This window comes from Polistes canadensis, unplaced genomic scaffold (assembly GCF_001313835.1).
Source record: "Polistes canadensis isolate GaletaPanama2010 unplaced genomic scaffold, ASM131383v1 scaffold_130, whole genome shotgun sequence".
In the NCBI taxonomy this organism is placed as follows: Eukaryota; Metazoa; Arthropoda; class Insecta; order Hymenoptera; family Vespidae; genus Polistes; species Polistes canadensis.
The window spans coordinates 71,313-95,841 of NW_014569677.1; the positions used below are offsets into that span (position 1 = coordinate 71,313).

Genomic DNA, 24,529 nt, shown 5'->3' on the forward strand with positions numbered 1-24,529 from the left:
TAATAATAATAATAATAATAATAATAATAATAATAATAATAGTCATAATATAATAATAATAATAGTCATAATAATAATAATAAAGACTAATATCTTAGTGCTATCTAATAGTTTCGTTAAGTTGTTATAAATTATGCAGTAATCCGCTCTGTTATTGACTTTCTATTTTTCTCAAAAAACTTAACTTCTCGACATGCATCATATAAATTTAAAATCATGTTTGCATTCATACCGCTCGGCGGTCAAGTTATTAATTAATAAGTTGTAAAATTATATACACATTCTTAAACAAAAAAAAAAAAAAAAAAAGAATCTTCTTCTTACATTCGACATCTATCTCATGGCATTTTATGGGAAGCATATAAAACTCTAGAGAAAATGAAGGAAGAAAACAAGTAGAGTAGAATACAAACAAAGAGATAATTACTTCCTATAAACTATTATCCAATTCGCAGGATCAATATACACAGATCCACCTTTATATATCTCTTAATAGCACTCTTAAGAAACAGGATTTTTATGCGTTATCCTTCCTTGTAAAATTTGATATCACTGAAAGCGAATGTTAGATCGAATGTACTAAATTCAATTGACTTTACATAGTCGAAGTTTACATAAGATCGAGAAATTCCGCTATCGTTGCCGCTCTATTACGCGATGTTAGGCTGTTGTTGTTGTTTTCCTCGTTCTTGCACATTTGAAAAGGTTTGCAGGACTTCAATTAGTATTTTCTTCGCCATCGATACTTTCGTCTTGCGTAGTCGAATCATCGCCGGAGCCTCCAGTTTGTACAGATCCACGTTTTAGCCTCGTAGAGCTCAAACTTATAGCAGGTCCACCACGCCTTTAAACAAATTTACGAAAAGAGGGTTGCGTTTTATGCGCCTATAGAAAGGTCTTATACTCCAATTGTCTACTTAGATATTTACCTCAATTTGTTCTTCAGATTCGCTACTTCACGCGTAAGTTCCTCTTGAGATTCCATCATATCATCCATCTCTCTTTGAGCTTTTCGTTTCATAGCTTTATGTCTACTGATTTCTTCTTCCGCTTCGTCTAACTGTCTCTTAAGTGTCTTCATTCTAGCATTTACTTTTTCCACCTGCTCCTTATATTGGTCGGCGTTTCTCCTCTCATCCTCCAATTGTAAACTCATTTCTTTCAATTTCTTTTCCAATTTCCGATTGATCTTTTGTTGAGCAAACCTTTCCTTAGCTTCGGTTTCCAATTGCTCGTCTAAGTTATTTATCTTAGACTCCAATTGCTGTATCGTAGCTTTTGTCTTAGCACGTTGAGCAGTTTCCAATTCGGCAAGTTTAGCCTTCAATTCCTTGTTTTGTCTCTCCAACAACATTCTGTGAGATTCGAGTTTCTGCGTCGTAGATCGTTCGGTAGCCAAATCGGTCGACAATTGTTCTATCGTGATCTGTCCCTTTCTCGCGCGATCCACGGCGACCTCTGAAATGGATTGTTCCTCTTCCAATTCCTCTTCCAAAGTAGCGATTCTTGCTTCGAGTCTACGCTTCTCGTCTAGCATCAGAGTTCCCTTATTGGCGTTATTATTAACTTCCTCTTGGAGTTCGTCTCTCTCATTTTCGGCCGCTCGTCTGGCACGTTCGCTGTTTGCGAAGTCTTCCGTCAGCTGCATTAAATCAGCTTCGAGACTCTTAACTTTCCTTTCGGATTCTTTCGCACCGGCCGCCAATTCGTCTCTAGCAGCTCTGAATTCCTCTATTTCCCTAGTATAATCCTTTATTTGTGCTTGCAATTTTTTCAATTGTTTCAACGCATCCTCTTTTACTTTATTATGAATCTCTAATTGCTGCTCCATGTCCTTATAATCGCTTTCCATTTTCTTACGTTGAGCTATCGCAGCTGCCCGTTGTTTCCTTTCATCCTCCAACTCGGCTTCGAGATCGCGCAATTGTTTGACCAGTCCTCGACGCTTCTCTTCCGCTTGTTCTTCCTTCGCTTGAAGATCTCTCTCGAATTGCGCGCGCAACGCTTGCATGTTTACTTCCAATCTTAATTTTGCGTCTTCCGTGAATTGCAACTCGTCCTCCAGTTCTTCCACTTGCGATTTTTGTTCAGCCAATTGCGATTCCAATGCGCGTTTAGCTTTTTCCAATTCGTGTACGTTTTTATCAGCGGTACCTTGATTATTAACCAACTCGTCTAATTCCGATTGAAGCCCGCGACGGCCTCTTTCCAATTCTTCGACCTTCTCGTTGAGCTCGTCCAATTCGCGCGTTAACGAAAGGACTCTGGTTTCCTTCTCTCGGGCTTCTCTTTCCGCGTTGTCTCTCTGTTCCGCATATTGTTCCGATACTGCTTTCTCTTCTGCAAGCACCTTGTCGAAATTCTTCTGTTTCTTCTCCAATTCCAACACCTTGGCTCGTTGCACCTCCAATTCGATGATACTGTCTTCCAATTCCGCTTGTATCTTCTTCTTCGACTTATCTAATTTGTCGTTAGCCGCTTGCAATTCTTCGACTTGTCTTTGAAGCGCCTCGATATCTTTCGTACAACGTTTTCTACTTTCTTCCAACGCTGCCGCCGCTTCTGCCTCTTCCTCGGCACGTTTCTTAACTTCGACCAGCTGAGCGTTCAAATTCAAAACTTGCTTTTCCAAGCCGCGTTTTGCTTCCTCTTCCTCTTCCAATTGTTCGTGTAAACTTTCCTTCTCGCTTTCGACCGCACGAAGTTTCGAGCTTAACGCGAGCTTCTGTCTGGTCTCTTCCTCCAATTGTTGCTGAAGTTCTGTAAATTGCGATTCGCACGTTGCCGATGCTTTTAACGCTGCCGATGCCTTCAATTCCGCAGCTTCTAATTGTTGCATCACGCTTTCAGCCTCCTGTTGAAGTTTCGTTACCTTTTCTGCCAATTCTTGTTTGTTTCTCTCAACTTCACCTAATTTGGCGCTAACGTCGGCTAACTGTTGCTCTGCTTGCTTACGACGGCGATCAGATTCTTGTCTGCTCGCGCTAATTGATCTCAATTCGGTTGCCAAATCTGCATTTTCAGCCTCGAGTGAACCCTTTGCCTTCTCCAAAGCGGCTTTAGTTTTCTTCAAGGCATCCATTTGTTCGTTCAAAGCAGTTAATTCTTGCGTATGCTTGTGTCGCATGTCGGATAACGTAGCCTCGTGTACCGAAGTTTCTTCTTCAAGATTTTTCTTCAAAGTAGCCAATTCTTGTTCGCGTTTACTTCTTAATTCTTGCTGAGCCGCGGTAGTATCCAACGAATCCAACAATTCATTTTTCAAAGCTTCCAATTCCTCGTTCAAGTCTCGTTTCAATTTTTCCGCTTTACTACGAGCCGCCTTTTCAGCTTCCAAATCTTCCTGCAATTCGGCCAACTGCGATTCCAATTCTCTCAATGCTTTTTGCGCCTGGGCCTTGGCCGCACCTTCCTCGTCCATCTTTGCCATCACTTGATTCAATTCCTCTTCGCGTTTTCCCAATTGCAATTGCAATTCTTCGACTTGAGTTTTTCTTTCGGAAAGTTGTTCCTTCAAATCCGATACTTCAGTTTCGACTTTTCTCTTCGATCTATCAACTTCCTGTCGTTGTTGATGATCCTTAAGCAATCTTTCCTCGAGATCCGCTATGGTTGCTTCGTGTTTCGCTTTCAACTTCGACAAATGCTTAGCTTTCTCTTCCTCTTCCGCCAAAGTTTGCGACAAATCGTTGGAGCGTTCCTCAAGAATTTTTTTCTCTTTCAATAGCTTTTGATTAGTATCGTCCGAAAGTGCAAGATCTTCCTCGAGTTTTTTAAGTTTAGCATCGCACTGTACCTTTTCCAATTGAAGTTTTTGTCTAGCAGCTTCCTCCTCTTCCAATTGTTCTTCCAAATCGCTTATGTTCAATTGCAATTTCTTTTTCTCTTGCGACAATGCAGCACTCCTCTCTTCCTCCTCTTCGATGCGTGCCTCCAAATCATGCAATATCTCTTCCAATTCTTGTTTACGCGCGGCCAATCTCGCACGCATTTCTTCCGCCTCGGCACAAAGTTCTACCTCAGCTTGCAATTGTTCTGCCAACATAGTTTTCTCTTCGATGGCTTGCTGATACTTTCGTTCGTATTCTTGTGCAGAGTGTAATTGTAACTCGAGCTTATCACGAACTTGTTTCAATTCGTCTTCCTTCTGAGTAAGTTTTTCTTCTTGTTTTGTTACCTCTAACAATGGTTTTACTTTCGTATAAAGCCTCCACCATTGCCAATTACGAAGCTTCAAGTAAGCCGCACAGTTCCTTTGTATAATACGAATGGCGTTCAATTGTTGCAAACGTTTCTGATAATTGCGACGTGCCAAGAAACCACGACAGAATGCTTGGAAATTAACGATCAAATCTGTTATCTTATAATCTCTTTCCTCTTCCAAATGAGCCAAAACACCGGCACGGAAGAAAATCTTCGATTGACCAACACGATATAGGTTTGGATCCAATTCTAATGCTTGAATCTGTAAATGAAGGGAATTAACGATAAGAATAAATATAACGTCTTTAAGTGAAACACATTTGGTGAATAACAGAAATTGATATATTACGATACATACCATTTTCTCGCAAGCCTTCTTCCCATCCATAAAACCTTTTGGAATAACGTTTGGCGTGAGTAATTCGTAACGTTGTCTAAATTCCTGGAATGGAATTCTATTCGGGAAACCTTGTCTACATATACGTATTCCTTCTAACACACCGTTACATCGTAATTGATCCAATACCAAAGGAGCATCGATTTTGCCAGCTCTTTTCTCATGATTTGGAATAATACACCTGACGAAGTTTGGATTGGTATTCTTCAAGGTTAACATTAATTTAGCCAATTGCTCTTTATACAGTTGAGATACAGTTCTAAACATGCCTTTTCTAGTCCTTGCACCAAATTGGGTATCAGTCAGCGCTTGTTGCGCCATGCCTACAATTTCAGCATCCTTCCAAATATGACAAACGAACGGATCCTGGGATGCCTGTAAAAGGCTCACCACGTTCTCGTTCAACGGGTCCATGTTTTTCATTAGCCATTTTGCTGCCGAATAATCTACTTTACCAGCATAATGTATTATAGCAAAATCGGCGACACCGCGAAAATCTGTTTTCATAAATTTGGGATGCACGCTGTGCGCGCCAACCAACTTCTCGACGAAAGTTTTGTCGGTTGCTTTGGGGAACCAACATTCCTCATCCAACAAAGCCATGATTCCCATTGGTTTATCGATCAAATCTATCGTAGGTTGAAGATCAAGTCCAAAATCGATGAATTTCCATTCGATACCTTCTCGTTGATACTCCTCTTGTTCAAGAATGAACATAGTGTGATTAAACAATTGTTGCAACTTTTCGTTCGTGTAATTAATGCATAACTGTTCGAATGAATTTAATTCGAATATTTCAAAACCAGCCATATCTAATATACCAATAAAACTGGCACCTTGTCTTTTAGTTCTATCCAAAGATCTATTGATCCTGTTAACTAACCAACGAAACATTCGTTCGTAGCATGCTTTCGATATTGCTTCAACCGCAAATTCTACCTGTTCCTTTGTCTGTGCTTTAGTTACAAAATCCCTGCCAACTTTGATTCGTGGCTTTAAGAAAGCTTTTGTCATCTCCGTAACACTCAGACCTAACAGATGGGAAATCTTTTGCGCTACCGTATTGTCAGGTAAAGTAGCCTGATCGGAATTACGTTCTTGCCTGAATTGCATCGAACCGAATAGCATCACGGCAGATACAATGCGGAAGATCGATGAAAAATCCTCGTTAGTCATACCCATGATGTGCATCGATTTCACCGTTGAGAAAAATTCAGTGGAATCATCGACTCCCGGTACTGGCAATATACCATTAGATAAAAATGGATAATGCTTAGGGTCTTCCAATATGAATTCCTCTGTAATCAAGAAATTCAATCAAATGTAATTATTAATGACACGCAACACAACATATATATATACATTTTCTTTTTTTACAATTGGACCGTTTATTTCGAAAGCGGTTTAAGTTCATCTGCAGCTTGTAAATATCAAATTACATATCGATAAATTAATAGAAACATTGTCAGACTTGAAAAATTTTCAAAATAAACGATTCAATTATTATATTTTTATCAACATATATATACTTTTTTGTTCGGACGAAGCACCAGCGAGTAATTGGTAAAATATGTGAAATGTTCTTTCATCCTTGGCTTGTCTTATAGCTCTTGACTTTTCTAAAAGATACGTCTCGATGTTTGCCCCTGCTATGTAACCAGATGCATCGAAATTTATCCTAATAAATTTCCCCTAAAAAGACAAATGAAAAAACAAAGAAGGAAATTGAAATGGAATAAACACCATCGTTAAAAAAAGAATAAATGTTACTAATGTTAAGTCTCAGAAAAAGGGGAAAGGGGATTTTAGGTGCTTACGAAACGAGACGAGTTGTCATTCTTCACAGTCTTTGCGTTTCCAAACGCTTCTAAAATTGGATTTGCTTGAAGAAGCTGTTGTTCGAGTTCTCCCTATAATAAAATAGAAAATCGAGACTGTGAGTATGAGAGGATTAGCATTAAAATAAAGGGGTTAAAAAAAAATAATAAATGATTATACATATATATATATATTAGGTTGAACCAAAAGTTCGTGCGTCTTTAAATGAATATTTTCAAAGTAAATTATACAAAAACAATCCATTATGCAGTTTATAATAACACAATAAATGCACGAACTTTTGTTTCACCCTAATATTATAAGCACGTATAATAAAGTTGATTATTATATAATCGAACGACAATAAGTGATTACTTTGTAATCATTTTGTCGTACTTTTTAATAACAGCTGAGCATGAAATATAAGCTGCCAATAAAGCATTGCACGTTCATCTTTTATATTGATAAAAGAACAATGTTGTGCGATTAAAGGATAGGAAAATGAAGAATATTAAATAACACAAAAGCGATATAGATGACGACAATACCAATTTTACAACACGACACCAATGTTATTAATTATTAATTGTTTTCTCCTCCTCACATTAATTACCGCAAACTTGTCCGACACACTGCCAGTTCCCTGGACCCATAAAGCAGCGAGAAAAAGTAAAGAAAAGATTTGTTTGTTAGACAGCAAGGAAAATTTAATTATCAATATCAATATATAATATATCGTTGATTATTTGTTATTGCACATTGTTTTTATGTGCGTGTGTGTATGCACGTACAATTAATTTATTATTAATATCCAAAACCAATTGTTAGTATATAAAAAAGACAAGATCTCAATAATAATATATTAAAAGAAGTAGTAGTAGTAGTAGTAGAAGAAGAAGAAGAAGCAGATATAAACATTGATTGCATTATTCATTGAATAGAATGAAATTTGTTTAATTGAAGAATATATATATATATACGTATTATTAGAGATTTTTGTTTTATGTCGACTTACTATGATTAACGCCGGGCTTGGGGTCTATTGATGGAAGAAGGCAGCCAAAAAGTCAGCACCGAAAATGAAAGAATATTTTTTAATATTAAATGACGTTCTATATATATATATATATAGTAATATCAAATTTTTAATGAGTCAAATTGGCTCAGAGTTCATAAATCTAGTGATATATATATATATATTTTCTTTTTTTACTTTCTTTTCTATTTTCCCCATTCCTCCCTCCCTCCCCCCTTCTCTACCTATTCATCGTATTTTATCACGAGATGAATTTACGGTGTAACACGTAAAAGGGATCGAATGAAATCATGGTAAGTACATGCGACAGGTATGGATATACCTTGTGGAAAGAAAAAAAAATAAAAATAAAAAGAAAACTTGTTGGACCATGGTCTCGTATATGCATTGCTCTCATGGTTCACCGATCTTTGCTGTTACCCGCATATTCATACACACACAAACGTATATATACATATGTGTATTGTGTGTGTGTGTATATACGAGATTTTAGTCGTCCTCGTATATTACTTTATCATTTATTTATGTAATAAACTTTCATTGTCCTCCTATACAATTTCCAACCTAGTTTAGAAGAACATGAATAATGTATCTATATCCCCAAAAAGGTAGGATACCTAAACGTGAATGGATTTATCAATTTTTTCGGTTAAGTCAAAGACTGCAGCAAGCAGGAAAAGTGGGGGTTCCCAAAATGCAGTACCAAATGTCAACTTGCTGCTGCTGCTACTGCTGCTACCTTTTTCTTCTCGTTATTTATTTAAACGATCGATGCCAACTTTCGTGGAAAAAGAACAAAGAGAATCCGAAGAAATAATAATAATAATTCAATAAAATATTCTACACATTTTGAAATTCATCTAGAAATAATTCACACTAACTAAACGAGATCATAATGAAACTCGTAGAAAATCTACAAGTACATTGTATTCGCATCTTTATCAGGACAATTCTAAATGGTATTTTTTTTTCTCAGTTGAAAACGAGTTTAAGTATCGTATTTTTTCTTTTTTCTTCTTCTTTTTTTTTGCATTACGATGAGTCAGTATGACGTTTTAAGTAGGTCACGCCTTTTTTTGTGCATGTATTATTTATGTACGTATAACTCTCAAAGTAATTCCAATTGATAAATTCTTTATCTAAAAAAGGAGAGGTCCTTCGAGATGAATGTGTTCCCCCAACACGTTTCTTTCTCTCTCGACGATTAAAAAATCCTTACGAAATTGTATAGAACATTATACGAGGATCTAAAAAGAAAATCTAGATATAGTAAATGTAAAATAATAGATTGAACTTGATCGACATTACAAAATATCATATCATATCATAGACATATTATTTTATTCCTATATATCATTATAATAAAATGTTTGTTTATGACTTATTCGTGAAAAAGGATTCTATTATTATATTAAATAAAATTCACATATAATTATTAGAATAAAAGAGAGATTATTATAAAACGATCTAATAGTTCTCATATATTTTATCCTAAGATATTTTAGTACGTTCGAGAAACGTAGGATCTTTATTTATCGAAGATGACCATGGTTTATACGTATGTACGTCACAGTTCGAGCTTTACATTTTCAGACGACGCATCGTGAGCATGGATATATAACAAAGAGCTTACTGTCTGTATGCAATCGAGAAACGCATAAAGAAAGTCGCTATTTTTAAAGCCACTCATCAGTAATATTAAACGTTTAAATAAAAGTGAATGATCAAAGAAATATGTCCAAAAAAAAATAAAGGAAACAAGAAATAAAACAATGTTGAAATTAAAAAAGATAATAGTTTTCCTTATTGAGTTTTCTTCGATAATTTTCCGATTCATCGCTTGCAACTATTATATATATTGATTAACGATAAAAAAAAAAACCGAAAATAAATTGTCTACGTGTTACGATTATCATTGACAAACAATATATTTCTCTAGATCAAGGTAATATGTTTTTAATGATCAGATGTACGATCAACTATACATTAACTCGATAAGATTAACACGTATCCACGTAAGCAACATATATATATATATATAAAAAAAAAGAAGAATAAAAAATCGTGCCAAGTGAAATAAGCGTTATCGAATTGTCCGAATTTAAACAAGCGGTTTTAAATGATATCACGATTCGGAAATTGAGGTTGAAGTTCCGCTAAATGTACTTATTGCGGTTACAAAATCTTTCGATTAACAAAAATGCTGACTTCTCGTTATTTACTTGAAGAATTAGTTCTTTCACGAATTTATTGAACAATTTTATATGATAATCGTTGATTATTACGAATTTGATTCAACACATATACATATAATATACATTATAAATTGAAAATTTATTTTAATATATATATATGTATTGGAATGTTGCAAGAATAAATAAACGCAGATATCGGATCGGTATCTGTGGAATGATTTTTGTTTAAAAATACGTGCTATCTCGATAAAGATCTAGATTGTTATCTCGATTGCAATATCTTGATAACGATTTCAACTAATAAGTTTGAATTCATTCACCATCGAGTTATATTATATATCTTATACTTTCATTATATACTTTATACTTTTAATGCATGTAAAGTATATGTAATTTGTAATTATCGATTATTCTTTGAAAATGAAAACTTTAGAAATTAAAGACTCTGATGAATAACATTTTGATTATAACACTTGGTTCTCGTGAAAGAAACCATTTGTTTTTTGAGCCACCCTATATAAACATATCCTTTTCTATAATATAGTGAAAAACTATAAAGAGAAATAACGCATTTCTAACGCGTTTCTAACGCGTATTCCGGAGGACAGATTTTTTTGGAAAAGAATGTCCTGTCCCTGCGTTATGTTCTTACCGCATTGGACTTGGGTTTCGAAGCAGCAACATACGCCAGATATTGAATGACCTTCTTCGTGTTCTCGGTCTTGCCTGCTCCAGACTCGCCAGTACATAAGATTGACTGATCCTCACGATCTACGAAATACAAGAAGATTTTTTTTTTTCTTTCTACTTCTTCTCCTCTCAAATAAACGAACGCTCTAAAAGATATATATGTATATATATTTTTGTAATTATTTCTCTCAAAAGCAAATTTTACGCGTCAAATATTTGGTCCTGCGTTTATAAAATAATTAAGTAATTTCATTGACTTAAAAAAAAGAACTTTTGGTTTTCCCTAATAGAATAAAATTGATCGTGTATAAATTGGGAAAAAAGAAAAGAAAAGAAATAAAATAAATATTACTATAAAAGTTATAGTATTAAAAAAGAAAAATGACAGAAACAACTTTTGTTTGTTGTTAATAAATTACCTTGTAACATAGAACGATAGGCCGTGTCGGTGATAGCGAAAACGTGCGGTGGTACCTCGTGTCTTTTTATACCCTTATACCTTTCCATTATTTTTTCCGTATAAATAGGCAATCTTTTGTAAGGATTTACCACGACGCAGAATAGTCCGGAATACGTCTGCAATCAAATAATAATAATAATAATACAATATGAATAATAAATCGAAAAGTATTACATTTGATCGGTAATAGAAAATTGATTAGTAACAGTTAGAAAATAAGTACGAGTAAAGGTATGTGTTTTTAAAAGGTACAATATGAGAAAAAAAAGATATAAAGCATAATAATGTGTTTCTTTCTTTTACTCTCACTTCGTTTAGAAATTTAAGCGCCGTTTACAGTCCAAGGAATTCTACACCCACGCAATCCCTTCGCTCGTGTATATACACACATACAAATGTTGTGCAAATACTTATACGTTGTACGCCATTTCGTGTCGAGCCAAAGAAAATAAAGCCAACGTGAGAAAGAAAAATGATTCGATAGATATAGGAATGGACCAACCAAGGGGCACAAATCTCTTTCAAAATCGATCGTATTCCAATCATACTTTTGTATATTTTTCTTATTAAAAAATAAACGACGAAATATATTACGTTAAAGTTTTGAATCATCCCCTAACGCGTAGATAATCTTATTTACTTTTCAATATTTCTACATAGAATTGTGCATATATCCTTTGAAATATCATAATAACTGTTAATCACAATATAAAAATAACTATTGAAAATATTATTCTCTTTTATTTTTACGTTTGATCTAATAAAAAAGAATCTTGCCAGAATATTTAGAATTTCGTTTATGTTTAATCATCTTCGTGTTTTTTTTTTTTTTTTTTAGAGAGATGGACGAATAGATTTTCAAATGAAATGAAATCAAATAAAATAAGGGTTTTTTTCGATTTATATTTTAGCAGATTGGTTGGGAAACACTGAAAAGAGCTTTCAAGAAATGACAGATCGATTTTGTCTATCTCGATTGTATTCTCTCTCTCTCTTTTTTTCTCTTTCTTTCTATTTCTTTTTCATGTTTGCTTTTCACTTTACGCTCTGTTCCTTTCAAGTCAAAAGAATTCTTTGAAATGTTGGGGAATGCAAATGTATATATATATATACACACACACAGCTTCAAATCGAACTACGAGAATCTTAGAATCGTGCAACTTGGAATTTTCGAATGATTAAAAAACTTTGGTGGATAAAACAAAAAGGAAACATCAACAAACCTCATCACCTCACCCTAGTTCTCTCACGTAGTAGTAGACATTAGAAAAAAGTTTTGTATGACGTTGCAAATTATACTGAGTGTCATTTTTCTTTGCAATCAATTAATATTAATAATAGTATAGTATATACGATAATAAAAATAAATCAAAAGAAATTTTAATCGTAAGCGATAAAAAATATAAAAATTGAAATATTTAACCATCTTGAAGATCATCAACAACGTCGATTTCCGCATTCATCTTCGAAGCAAATAAATAATTAACGAGGTCGTGACACGTCTTTATTGATTTATGCGCATGCCTTTATGCGAGAAACAATTTCAAATAGTACTATTATATCGAATTACGCGGAACAACGTTCGAGACACACAGATGACGACAAGAATCTTTTTAACGATCGAACTTTGAATATGCAGATTATATTTTTTCTTTTCTCAACTTTTCAAAATGTCAAAGTGTAACGTCTGCGGTACGATTATTTTTTGTTTTGTCTTTCTTTTTTTTAAAAGATAAGACGAATTTTTTTTTTATAACCAATCTTTCTACCAGTATGAATATTTTCATTGAAATAAAAACCATTAGAAAATCATTTTTAATTTCGTATTAATATTTCTTTTTTTATTATTTCAACAATACACTTATTAACTCGAAATATTTACAAAAGTTCTGAATGCAGTTTATAGAATGTAATTTTGTATGTTTTAACATTGAACATCGTTCATTTTGAATCTTTCTATATTGACTACGGGCTATGGATTCACCCTAATATTATTATAATGCATAAATTTTATATATTATATATATCATAATTCAAATTCGAACTATACGACACGTTTCTCTTGCTCGTTCCTTGTTCTCATTTTACGAGTTTAGTATAATATGCATATATGCGTTGTTCTTTGTTCACCGAAGTAAAAAACGGATGAAGAAAAAAATATGGATGGGGAGAAGCAAATTTCTCATAAGAATGACTAATACTTGGAAGATCGTATGAGCCAGAGGGAAAGCGAACATGTGAATCACGTCGTAGGTAGCCAGGAAAGCAGGTGTGTGACGATATTGCTGTTAACCGTTGAAGAAACACGTGGAAGAATCTTCTTTTCTCGTTTATATCAAACGATTATATATATATATATGTATATTATTCATTTTGGAATGATTTTAAAATACAATATTTAAAAAAGAAAAATGTAACATTCGCTCGCGTATTTTTCCTTGCCATATTTCAACCTGTAACAACTTAAAATAAAAAAAAGAAAAAACTTGGATCTTAAAAGAAGACAAAAGAAAAAAAATCAAATAATTGAAGGTATATATTAGATAGTTTTTCAACTGGAATCTTAGGTCTTCCGCAAGGACACAAAATGGGGTTTTGTCTTTAAGATTTCGTTCTTCATTTTTTTGTTCTTTTCTTTTCTTTTTTTTTTCTTTTTTTTTTCCTACTTCTTGTTTTACTTCAACGGCAAAACCATCCGAAGGTCCTCGAAACCGGTCTCAGAAGGCTCGTGCTGTCGACCTGCCTAACATTCCCCACCCCTTCCCCTTCCTTTCCATCGCTTATGGCCCACTGCAAATAAATGCATCCTTCTCGACTAAAGGATACTACTACGGTACGCACGCAACGAAACAGAATATGTATATACATGTATTCCTATAATTATCGTGACGTATCGTGTGATATAAATATCCAAGAATCATTAATAAAATAACCGTAAATGGAAATTATGCTTTTCGAAAGGATGCACCATCGAAAGGTCATTTCCAAATTTACAAAATAATGAACGAAACATTCGTAAATTTAGTTTCCAAATGTTGAACATTCTAATTTATAAATAAAGGTAGAATAATATTTGTATATATATATTATTAATTTGTTCATTTTTCATTTTTATTGTTTATTTTTATTCGGACATATCTAAATATACGTAATTTATCGATAATTATAAATCAATAAAAGTAATTGATATGAAAATAATATATTATCAATTTTACTAAAGCATAATTATCTCTCTCTTTCTTTCTCGACATATAATAATAATAATAATAATAATTTATTTATAACTCGTATTACACATCAATTTGATATAATCTCAATAAGAAGAATATCATCCTATCATTTGAATAATACGACGAAGTGTATCAGATGTTACACTCTAAGAACAACTCTGCCGTACCGAAAGGGTTAAAAGGTCACGGCACGAAGTCTATTTATTTTGTCGACAAAGAAAGAGAGAGAAAGAGAGAGAGAGAGAATAGAGATCGACGTTTTCGAGTCAGCTTCGATACTTTCTCGGCCTGTTCAGAAAAAGGATAAATAAAACGGATAAGTAAAAGATAGAAAAAGATTGGGAAGAAGGGGGAACGCAACAGAGGGGTAATGGAGATAAGAAATCCTTTTATGGAAAAGATCGCAAAAGGTATAAAGTTCGAGAAGTCGCAAGGAATCGAGCATACTCGTTTTTTTGCTTTTAAGATTGCGTCAAAGAGTTGTGTGCCTTTAAGGCACCGCGAGAAGAAGCAGGTTAAGGACGTTCCTTACTTATAAGGACTCGTCTTTGCTTTCTTGTTAGTAATCATTTTCTTCCATGTTCCATACTTTTCTTCATCTTTTTCTTAACTATTTCTATTCAACATATATATCTTTATTATCCTTTCTCTTTTCTATATAATCCAACTAATTTTTCTATCTCTATAATATATTCTTGTATGTTAAAACGATATAGAGAACAGAAAAAAAAGGATATCGAGAGTTATCGAGAACACGATTAAATCCTCGTCATAATAATTCGTTTTCGAGATATGCAATCCTTTCGTAGCACAACTCCACGTACAACTCGTAATTATTATCGTTGTGTGCGTACTATATAATAATAACAGTGGATATAATAGTGGATATAATAGTACTCTCAAATACTTTAGAAAAAGTTAACTCGGTTCCGTGCTAACTCTAAACTACCCGGAAAATGATGAATGCTATGGGAATATTATTTGATGCGTGTGTGTATACTTTTATACGTTTATGTTTATACTTGAATATAATATTACGAATATACCACACGCTCGCATAGTTCCTATATTTAAAGATAAACAACAAATTTGTAATCAGAAGATATTTTGAATAGAATTATTATATCTACGATCTCGTTCTATACACATTGTGAATTGGAATTATTCTACTTATATTTCCGTATATTTCTACACATTATTCGCGAATACGAGGAAACGTAAAGAGATATGGAAGAAGAAAAAGGAAAAAAAAAATATATATATATATATATACGTCGAAGGAAAGTTCCGCTTTCGATAAATGTTAAATGAACATTAGCACGGATACATTGTTTTACACGCGATACGCGTTGACTGCTATTTAAAATTCCCGCGGCATCTTTCCGCGCATGCGCGATTAGAATTTCAACGACCAATGGGTAAAGACCTAACACAACCTGGCGCGACTCTTCAAAAGATAAATCGAATCTAATCGAATCGAATCGAATTACCTTATCGATATTTCTTCTCTACAGATCGAATATATTAATATAAAATTGTCCATTTAAAAATATTTCAGCAATGAATTCATCAGGAATTTTTCTTCTCCTTTCGTCTCCTCTCGTCTCGTAATCGTAAAATTATTCTCAAAAACATTCTGTATTCATTCGAGAGGCGCGTACTACTACTATTCACGATCAATACGATCGTGAGTATTATACTCGAGAGATATTAAAGGGAAAAACTTTCTCAGTGGACACATCGAATGTGCTGCGTGAAACGAGCTACGTTAGGTTCTCGACTATACACCAAAGAATATTTTATAAAAACCGGTTTTTCGAATCCCTCTTCTATAACGGAAGGTAAACTCGTACCTCTTCGAAACGTAAACGTTTTTAAGTTTAAATATCTTCCATAAGAACGGTATCCTCTACTTATATATACTCTGCTATATATACGAGAAATAATAATTCGTTTTTAATCATTTTTTTAATTAAAAAAAAAAAAAACATTTTCACACGCATACTTTCCGTTTCCTTTTTTTTATAGAAATTTATTTTGAACTATTTTGTTCTTCTAAAAATTAGAAGGAGGAAAAAAGGAAACTACGGATGGATAAGAAAGAATTCGAAACATTCCAAAGGTGGAATACAAAATTAGGGGAAAAATTTTAAAAGAACTCGTCCACAATCCACACGCCATTTTTTCCCAAATTGATAATCATACAACCAACGATCGTCGCAAGAGTCCGAGGAACTTTATTATCTCTTCTATATGTCGTAGAAAAATATATGTGTGTGTACGACAAAAAAAAGGGCGCGGTGCGGGACAACACTTGGATGATCTCGAAAAATCCTCTTTCCAAAAATCCTCTCAACGCATTCCACGTGTTTTACGCATAGAAAACACACAGAATAATAATAATAATATTACAACTCTCGTATATATTATAATAGATACCATTTAAATAATAATAATACAAAAGATAACAAATTGAAGAAAATAATATAATATAAATGATTCCCCGTCCGCCATCTTCGGTCAAAATTTTACGACTTTCATCCACTTAACATTTATTAAACGTGGCCCCCCTCCCCCTCCCTCTGAGGATAACAAAAAAATTCAAAAAGGAATAACTACATTATATTTTTTTTTTCTTTCCCCGTCTTGTCTCTCGTATCGAAGCATGACGTCACCTACCTACTTCAGAAGAATCGCGTTGCTCGTGTATGTGTGTCTATGGTATGTGCGTGAGAGAACCCATGCGTATGACGTCACTCATGTATTACCATGCATACTTTCGTGGTGCGGAGAGTAAATGAAACGCGTGGAGAGCGTACGATTGCCTCGAATATGTCCTCCCCCTCTCCCCCTCTCCCACCCACCCACCTCCTCCTCCTCCTCCTCATCCTCTCCTTTGCTTTGCTTTTATCGAATAACAATGTCATGGCATTGGTTGGTGTGTATATGCTGAAGCGAACTCCGAGAAGGGTTCTTCATGGATCTCATGGCAAACATTGGCGACATTTTTTTTTCTTTTTTTTATGGAAACATGACAAAGATATATATATAGTTATATGCTTGTATAGTTGGGTAGCCTCGATTCGATTAATTATTTGATTAGTCTATCTTTGAAAATGTAGAACGCACGATCGATCCTACGTAGAATGATGAATCATTCAACGAATCATTCAACTCTGTCCTTAAAATATTTTGGAATTATCTTACAAATTGAGAAAGATATATTTTCATGTGAAAATAATGTTAAATTAATGTTGATCCTGTATTTGAGAAAAATGGCAAGATTTTTCTAAAATATATGATCGTTGTGTATTCTTGTAATAAGTTAAAAACATTGATAATATTATGATTTATTTGATATTGCAATTAATCTATATTTGGACTTGCAATTAATTCGCTATTCAATTACAGACATATACATATATATATAATAATAATATAATAATAATATATATATAATTTTGTTTCATATATATATATACGAAATGATTTTGTTTCTTTTAAATCAGATACTTTGAATATCGAGTTGGTTAATTATCTTAAAAAAAAGTACTCTTGAAAATGATAAATTAATCGGAAACGCACATCCTCTTCGAAGTTGTTGTAGATAATTCCAAATATACCAAAGTTTAGCAAGACCCCCACTTGATAATTATCGATTAGAGGGGAGGTATAAGGAAGAAAATGAAGGTAGTAAAGAAGAGTACTTGAATTATTTCGCGAGTAGGATGAAAGAAGAGATGAATATATATATACGAGGACAGAGAGGGATGTTAATTAAATGTGACCATCTACGATCTATTCTAACACAAATTACGTGGGTTGTTACTCGAAATACGTAGGCGATAAATAGGATAGCAAGTTCTATAATACTACTATAGTATATATACACACACATACACATATAATAGATCGTTGTTGATGGTAACTAGAGAGCAGTAACTAGCAAGCCTAGTTAACTAGGCTAGTGCTTGGCTAGCTAGATAATATACGTAAATCGTATAACGTTATTAAACAACGTAGATCGTTAGCCTGACGTAATCCTGATCGAATTGATATACTCTTCTCTTCCTTTTTATTGCATTAAACTTAAACTGTTTTGGCAATAATAATTATCTCATCATCATCATCATCATTGATGAGAGTTTATCCTCTCGACAAGGCAACTAACTATTAGTAATAGGATTAAACGTGCGTTTTACCGTATAAGGTAAGAAGAAATAAGATCATTCGAATTCGTACCGTATAAGGTTTGGGATAACGACGAATACAACGCGAATCAGAGAAAATTCTCGATCGTTGCACAACAGATATATAATTTTATGGTCAACGTACCACATATATACTCACACACAAACACACACCCTACCGACAGTCTATCCCGACTGTAATCGTAAAGAAATATACTCGTTTTATATATATATTTTGTTAATTGAAAAATTAAATAAACAATTGGAGGATATTTTTGTCGCCAAAATTATTGTCAAAGATTATTTATTTATTCGTATATACTTTTTTCGTATATACCCGACCTCTATATTATAATGCACGCGTATGCAACGCATATTATATGACGCATTCGCTGAATCCTTTCTCTCTTTTTTTTTTCTTTTCTTTTTCCTTGTTTATTATTACTAATTTATAGTCTTATCAGTATAGACACGGTTTATAGCCGACGTGCCCAATTTAAGATAGTTACGTTGGTTTGGATTCAAGTAACGCAATTTGTCCCTCGAATTGACGTTCATTGACCACGTCAATACTGTTCGCTTTTGTTTTATTTTTTTTTTATTTTCTCTTAATAAATTGATCGTTATAGATACAGGTATTCATCATTGTACCTTACTATTTCTTATTGTTTGCATTATAGTATTGCAATCTGTGTTCTACTTCAAAACCGAGATAAATAGACACACATTTTTTTCTGAATAAACAAAAATCCTTATTAGAAAATCTGAAATAATGATAATTCGTTTCTGCTTGTATCAGCAAGTAAAGCAAAGAAGGTTTCGAAGAATTTGAGAAAAGAAAAAAAATAATAAATAAAAGTAATAAGAGCCGAGAGATCTCGAGCTCTCGAAGACATTACAAAATAATCTGCTGACAAATCTGTAATACGAGAGATGAGCTCTTTGGTACACGTACGTTATTCGATGTTAAAAAAAAAAAATAATATGCAAAATGTTATATTATACGAATTCGTCCTCGTGTTTATTCGACAAATTAATTTGATTCTTACAATTAGTTCAAAAATGAGAAACGTGTGTACGGATGGAATAACAGAAGAAATTCTTGTAAATCTATCACTGACCCACCCACCCCCTCCTCACCCCACCTGTTTCCATCTTGTCCTTCTGACCATCTCTCTTTTTCTCTCTCTCTCTTACTGTTTCGTTCTTCCCCCCCATTCCACATCTTGGATCACGATTGCTGAATCAGTCAGGCGTGAGTCACTACGAGCACTGACATTCTCGTTCGTTTCTCTTCACATTCCCTACAAAGTTAAAACCGACAAATTTTCAAGACACCCGCTGAGTTTCCGTTCGATTTCCCCTGGGACACGTTTATTTATAAAAACGAATATATGCACCACCAGCAGCGAGGAATTAAAATAGACATTTAAATTGAACCCTTTAAATAAAAATGATCATTATACATTTGTCATGTATATATATATATTATGCATCCTATTGATATATCGATTATTTATTTAATAAATACAAGAGCTACTGTTTATAATATTATGTTATTAAATTAATACACACAATAATTTTGTTCATTATAAATTGATTGAAAACTTGAAAATACTAATCGTTATATATGAATTATGGGTATTCGTATTAATCGCATATGTGCATCGTAAAAGGGTTCCCATTCGTTTTTAAAAGGGTTACAAGAAAGAAATTTCGATACGTAAAAAACGTTAGCATGAAATAATCTGTATCGTGTGGCACGTTACTTTGTTCGGATTGAAAAAAAAAAAAACGAAATGATAAACAATTTAAATGTTCCGAAGTATTTGCATCTATGAGTGTGTGTGTGTGTATGAAAATGCATTGAACAGATTCTACAAAGTAATTAAGTATCCGACGATAAATTAAATAAGAATAAAAGTAAGTATTTGAAAAGAGATTTTCAATTGGAATAAAAGTTTTCTAGAGTATTCGTATAGGTTTATCGATTACTTATAGGACATTGACTTAATTAACAGTTTGATTCTACGTAAATTGCATGATAGCAAAGAAACAAGATTGAACATCCTGTGTTAAGTATGAGAACAATTTCATATATATATATATATATTTATGTATTACACATACATACAAATACTTTCTTTTTTATGAAGACAGCTGCATGCTTTGCTATCTTATCAGTTTGTACTATCACCGGAACGTGTTGCCTTCTTGCTCGAACATACAGTTTTTTAAGAAAAGAAATAAGAAAAAATTATATGATAGAAGACTCTCTCTCTCTCTCTCTCTCTCTCTCTCGCAAAACAATGTACTCTAATCTGTTAAGGACAACTATTCTATAATATTACTGGTTCACAGAAGTGACTTTATAGAAAAGATTAGACAACGTTGATACAATGTAACAACATTGTTATTTTGAATCTAGTATAATATGTAGAAATAACATACGGAGAATATTAAAAAGGAATAAATATTTCACAACTGGTTGTAAATGTTTTTTTAAATCGTTTTAAATTCTTTTACGAAATGATCGATCATTTTTTCAACGAATGTCTCTTATACGTACGTCATTAATTATTTCATAAGCACGTTGTTTAGAATATCATAAAAATATAACACATTTGTTAGATATTAAAATCTTATAAAATGTATTCCAAAATGACAATTTGAAAAATGAATGACGGTGATTACGAGTGCGTGTAATCGAACACGGTTAAAATTAGCATGAGTCACGGTCTCTCCAAGGAAGGTGAGGTAAGTGAAGTTTCTTATCGTACAACGATAAGCGAAGTATATCCTAAAGAAACGAATACACGTATTAATGTAAAACACACGAGGAGGCACTTGTTCGCTTCTATATAACAGAATCCTCGTTAAATTGTATACCCAATGGCCCCGCCCAATTTTCATTGGTTGTATCGACGAATCGACTAAAGGATAACGTGAACTTCAATCGAAAAATTCTCATTCAATCGGATAAACGGAATAAATAATTAATAAGAAGGTATCATAGGGAGTTTGGATATAAAAAAAAAGAAATAGAACTTAATTTTGATAAGTTGGACGTTTCGTCCCTTTATTGGGGACTTCTTCAGCAACTGGAAATTTTATTTTATTGTTATTTGTATATTACGAAATACATGAGACCCATACATTCTTATTAAGAATTTTATTTTTGGACGAAAGAAACAACTAATGAAATAAATAATAATTACGAGTAATCGTATCTTTTTTTTCTAAATATTTCATTGAATAATTCGCATAAATAACAACAAAAAAATCATACAGATTTTGTTTTTAAATCTACCAGGGAAAATTTAAATGGCGGTCAATTTAAAATTCAAATCACAATCGTCAAGATCCTGTACTCGTAAGAAACTCTTCGATTATTTTTGTCTCTTTATGATTCTAATCATTTGGAAGTTTAAAAATATGCATCATCGAGAAATTTGCGTGACGTATCATCTTTTTTCTCCAGACTCTGCTACAAAAATGACAGATCGTTGTTCGTTGTCACATTGTACTCTTCCACAGATCTCTCCTTCTTTCTGTTACTCTTTCTATCTCGTTCTGGCACATGCCAGACGACGACAACGAGCGTGAACCGACGGAATGAGAAAAAAGGGTTCTCGTCGTTCATCTAAACGAATGTTACTTGGCTCGTCGATCCGATCGATCCGTCTTAAAAGGTCGTACACGTTTCTTATTTGCGAGAGTATATATACGTGTGATATATAGAGTAAGTAATAGTGTAAGAAGACAAAAAAAGAAAGGCTTAAACAGATAGAAAAAGAGAACAAATAACTAGCGAGAGAAAGAAAAGAAAAAAGAAAGAAAAAAAAAGAAGAAGAAGAGTCTGTTGTCATTGTTAGAAAAGCAACGACGAAACTCGTCGTCGTGGGCGGTCTCTCGGTAATTGGATATCTCCTGCATTGAGAATAAAACTATTTCGATATTATTTCTTCCTAGAGTTAAATACAACTATATAAATAATTGCATTAACGATAAGGAAAGTAAAACGTGCGCCCGTGCGAAAGAGAAAGAGGAAAAAAAGGGAAAGGAAAGAGGGGAAGAAAACAGATGGAAAGAGAATAGTAGGTGGTGTACCTTGTACGCAGGAAACACGCAGGAGAGGCGCGTTCGGTTACTACACGACCAATGACAGCGACGTTTTAAACGGCATTTTTAAGGGGCGTTTTAACCGGCAACGATGACGACGCGTGACTCTCTTCTTCTTCTTAACGCGATTCGATGAAACCAAGTTCTCTGCTCTACGAAATGAATTTCGATCGGATAAAAGGACATCATCATCATCATATGTCGCGTTTTACTATGTCGACCTATCTTTAGGCACGCACGAAATGGCCAACAAGTCAATTCTTCGAATAAGAAGAAGGGGAAGAGGAAGGATAGAGAGAGATAGAAAGAGAGAAAGAGAAAGAGAAGACGCTCGCGACCTCGTGGAGGTCGGTTACTTCTTCGATGTCGTTTGCCATTGAATAAAGAAAGAAAAGAAGTGTGCGAGGAGTCTTTGCTTGTGTATGCGTGTGGGTGAGAGAAAAAGGATAGAAGAAGATACATGTATATAGTATTGCAAAGTCTACTCACGTAAATGAGACCGGAGTAATAACGATCCTTTAGATTATGCAGGACGGAAGCCTCGTTGAGGCACGTGAGCTCTGCCATATCCTCGACCTTGTCGAACTTTGGCGGGTTCATCTTCTGGATGTCATCCCTGGCGACGTGGACGCGTTTGCCGGTCTCCGCGATTTCAACTTCGACTTCGTCGCCGCGTTCGCCTTTGATACCGGCGGCAACGAAGCCCTGAGTTTCGTGAGGCACCCAAACCAATTTCTTTTGCGTCCATTCCGCTTGGGTAGCTGGATCATTGAAACTGTTTCTGTCCACTGACAAGTATCTCAATTCCGGGTCTGACCGGTCTACCCTCGAATCTATATCCGCCATCTTTGTTTGGTAGTAAGCGCGCACACAATGCGATCGAGCAAGTATTCCTCTCTCTCTCTCTTTCTCTTTCTTTTTTTTTTATCTCTCTTGGTCACTCCTTTGCTCCTTTTTCTATTATCTTTTCCTTGGAACGTGCACGAAACGACGATAACGACACGACGACGGTGACGATCGCGACGATGGTCACGACGACGACGACGACGACGGTGACGGCAACGACTCTTTTCCGAAGTTTGTCGATGTTCGTTAGGTAGGACACACACCGTACACGCTCAAGCCCATCCACGGGAGCGTCTGTCTTTTAACCCGTTGGCCTCCGTCTTCGAACACGGCTCGTTTTCCTTGGCCGTAGGTAGAGTGTCGGTGATAGCAGTAGTGGTAGTAACAGAGGTACGACCGAATCGCACCGCATATGTAAGAAGACCCACCGGGGAGTGTGCTCACTTTCTAGCATACGTCGCTCCTCCTCTCTTTCTCTATCGCTATCTCTTCGTTCCTTTTCTTTTCCCTTTCTCTCTCTCTCTCTCTCCCACCCTCCCTCTTATACGTTCGATAGCTCTCACTCGTATTTTTTTCTCTCTCTCTCTCTCTCCTTCCCTGTGTCCTTCTTTTTTCTTTTCGTAAATCTCGACAACGCTGACAACTTCGACTTCGACTTCGACGACAACGACGAGAACGATGAACGACAAACTACGAATCGGCCAGTTTTGGCTACTCTTCGATTCTGATATCTCGGCCTTACCGTTTCCGACTGTCTCGATTCTTCAACCGAACGAGTCCTTCTACCGCGTGCTTCTACCTCCTTTCATCCTCCCACTCTATAGCTTTCATATTCCATCCTTTTCCCTCCCAATTCTCTACCGACATGCTCTCTTTCGCCGTTCCCTCTACCAATCCTCCCCTCCAGATTCTCTTTCTCTTGTATATACTCCTCCCTCTCCCTCCTACTTCTTCTTCTTCTTCCTTTTCCACGTTCGTATTTACGTACGTCGTCGTACGTACGCACGCACTGCACGCACGCATGCACCTTTTACCCCACTCTCTCTCTCTCTCCCGCCCTTTCACTAACTATCGTTAAATTCGAATCGTTTGCAGTTCCGAATGAAGCCACGTGGCATTCCCGACAGTTTCAACGGTAAAACATCGAGATTCTTACCTTCGGTTACGTTTTTAAGGCTTTTTCGACAAATTATCTATCGTAGATGGCGCACGTGACGGGGTCTTTCATTCGTGGAAATTGCACCAATGGCTGAACGATTTAAATGATGTCCAATTAGCGTTTTACATTTCATATAAAGTATTCTTTGATTGATGCACTTAAAACAAATGAACAATTACGTAA

The 24,529-nt window shown here is 34.6% G+C and overlaps 1 protein-coding gene across 5 annotated transcripts; it reads right to left on the reverse strand.

Annotated features, from left to right (window-relative positions):
• Nucleotides 1-42: 42 nt before the first annotated feature.
• On the reverse strand, nt 43-24,358 carry LOC106788243 (myosin heavy chain, non-muscle). 5 transcript variants are annotated; one of them, XM_014751337.1, is made up of 10 exons: nt 22,831-24,358; nt 10,759-10,915; nt 10,302-10,420; nt 7,434-7,457; nt 7,032-7,067; nt 6,418-6,510; nt 6,130-6,292; nt 4,562-5,898; nt 930-4,465; nt 43-844 (listed from the first exon to the last, which is right to left on the reverse strand). In XM_014751337.1, exons 1-10 carry the CDS (start codon nt 23,185-23,187, stop codon nt 718-720), a joined length of 5,949 nt encoding a protein of 1,982 aa, XP_014606823.1. In that variant the 5' UTR covers nt 23,188-24,358; the 3' UTR covers nt 43-717. The 5 variants fall into 5 exon arrangements, with proteins under 5 accessions (XP_014606823.1, XP_014606821.1, XP_014606824.1 ...); XM_014751335.1 differs by having other exon boundaries at nt 7,023-7,067; XM_014751338.1 differs by having other exon boundaries at nt 44-844; nt 7,032-7,061.
• Between the last annotated feature and the right edge of the window lie 171 nt (nt 24,359-24,529).

Coding starts and splice junctions, on each gene's coding strand:
- LOC106788243 (XM_014751335.1), bottom strand. CDS start 23,187: ATGGCGGATATAGATTCGAGGGTAGACCGGTCAGACCCGGAATTGAGA. Junction 6,511..7,022: donor ACAAGTTTGCGGTAATTAAT/GTGAGGAGGAGA, acceptor ATTTTATTATAG/GGAGAACTCGAACAACAGCT. Junction 4,466..4,561: donor AGAAGGCTTGCGAGAAAATG/GTATGTATCGTA, acceptor CTTCATTTACAG/ATTCAAGCATTAGAATTGGA.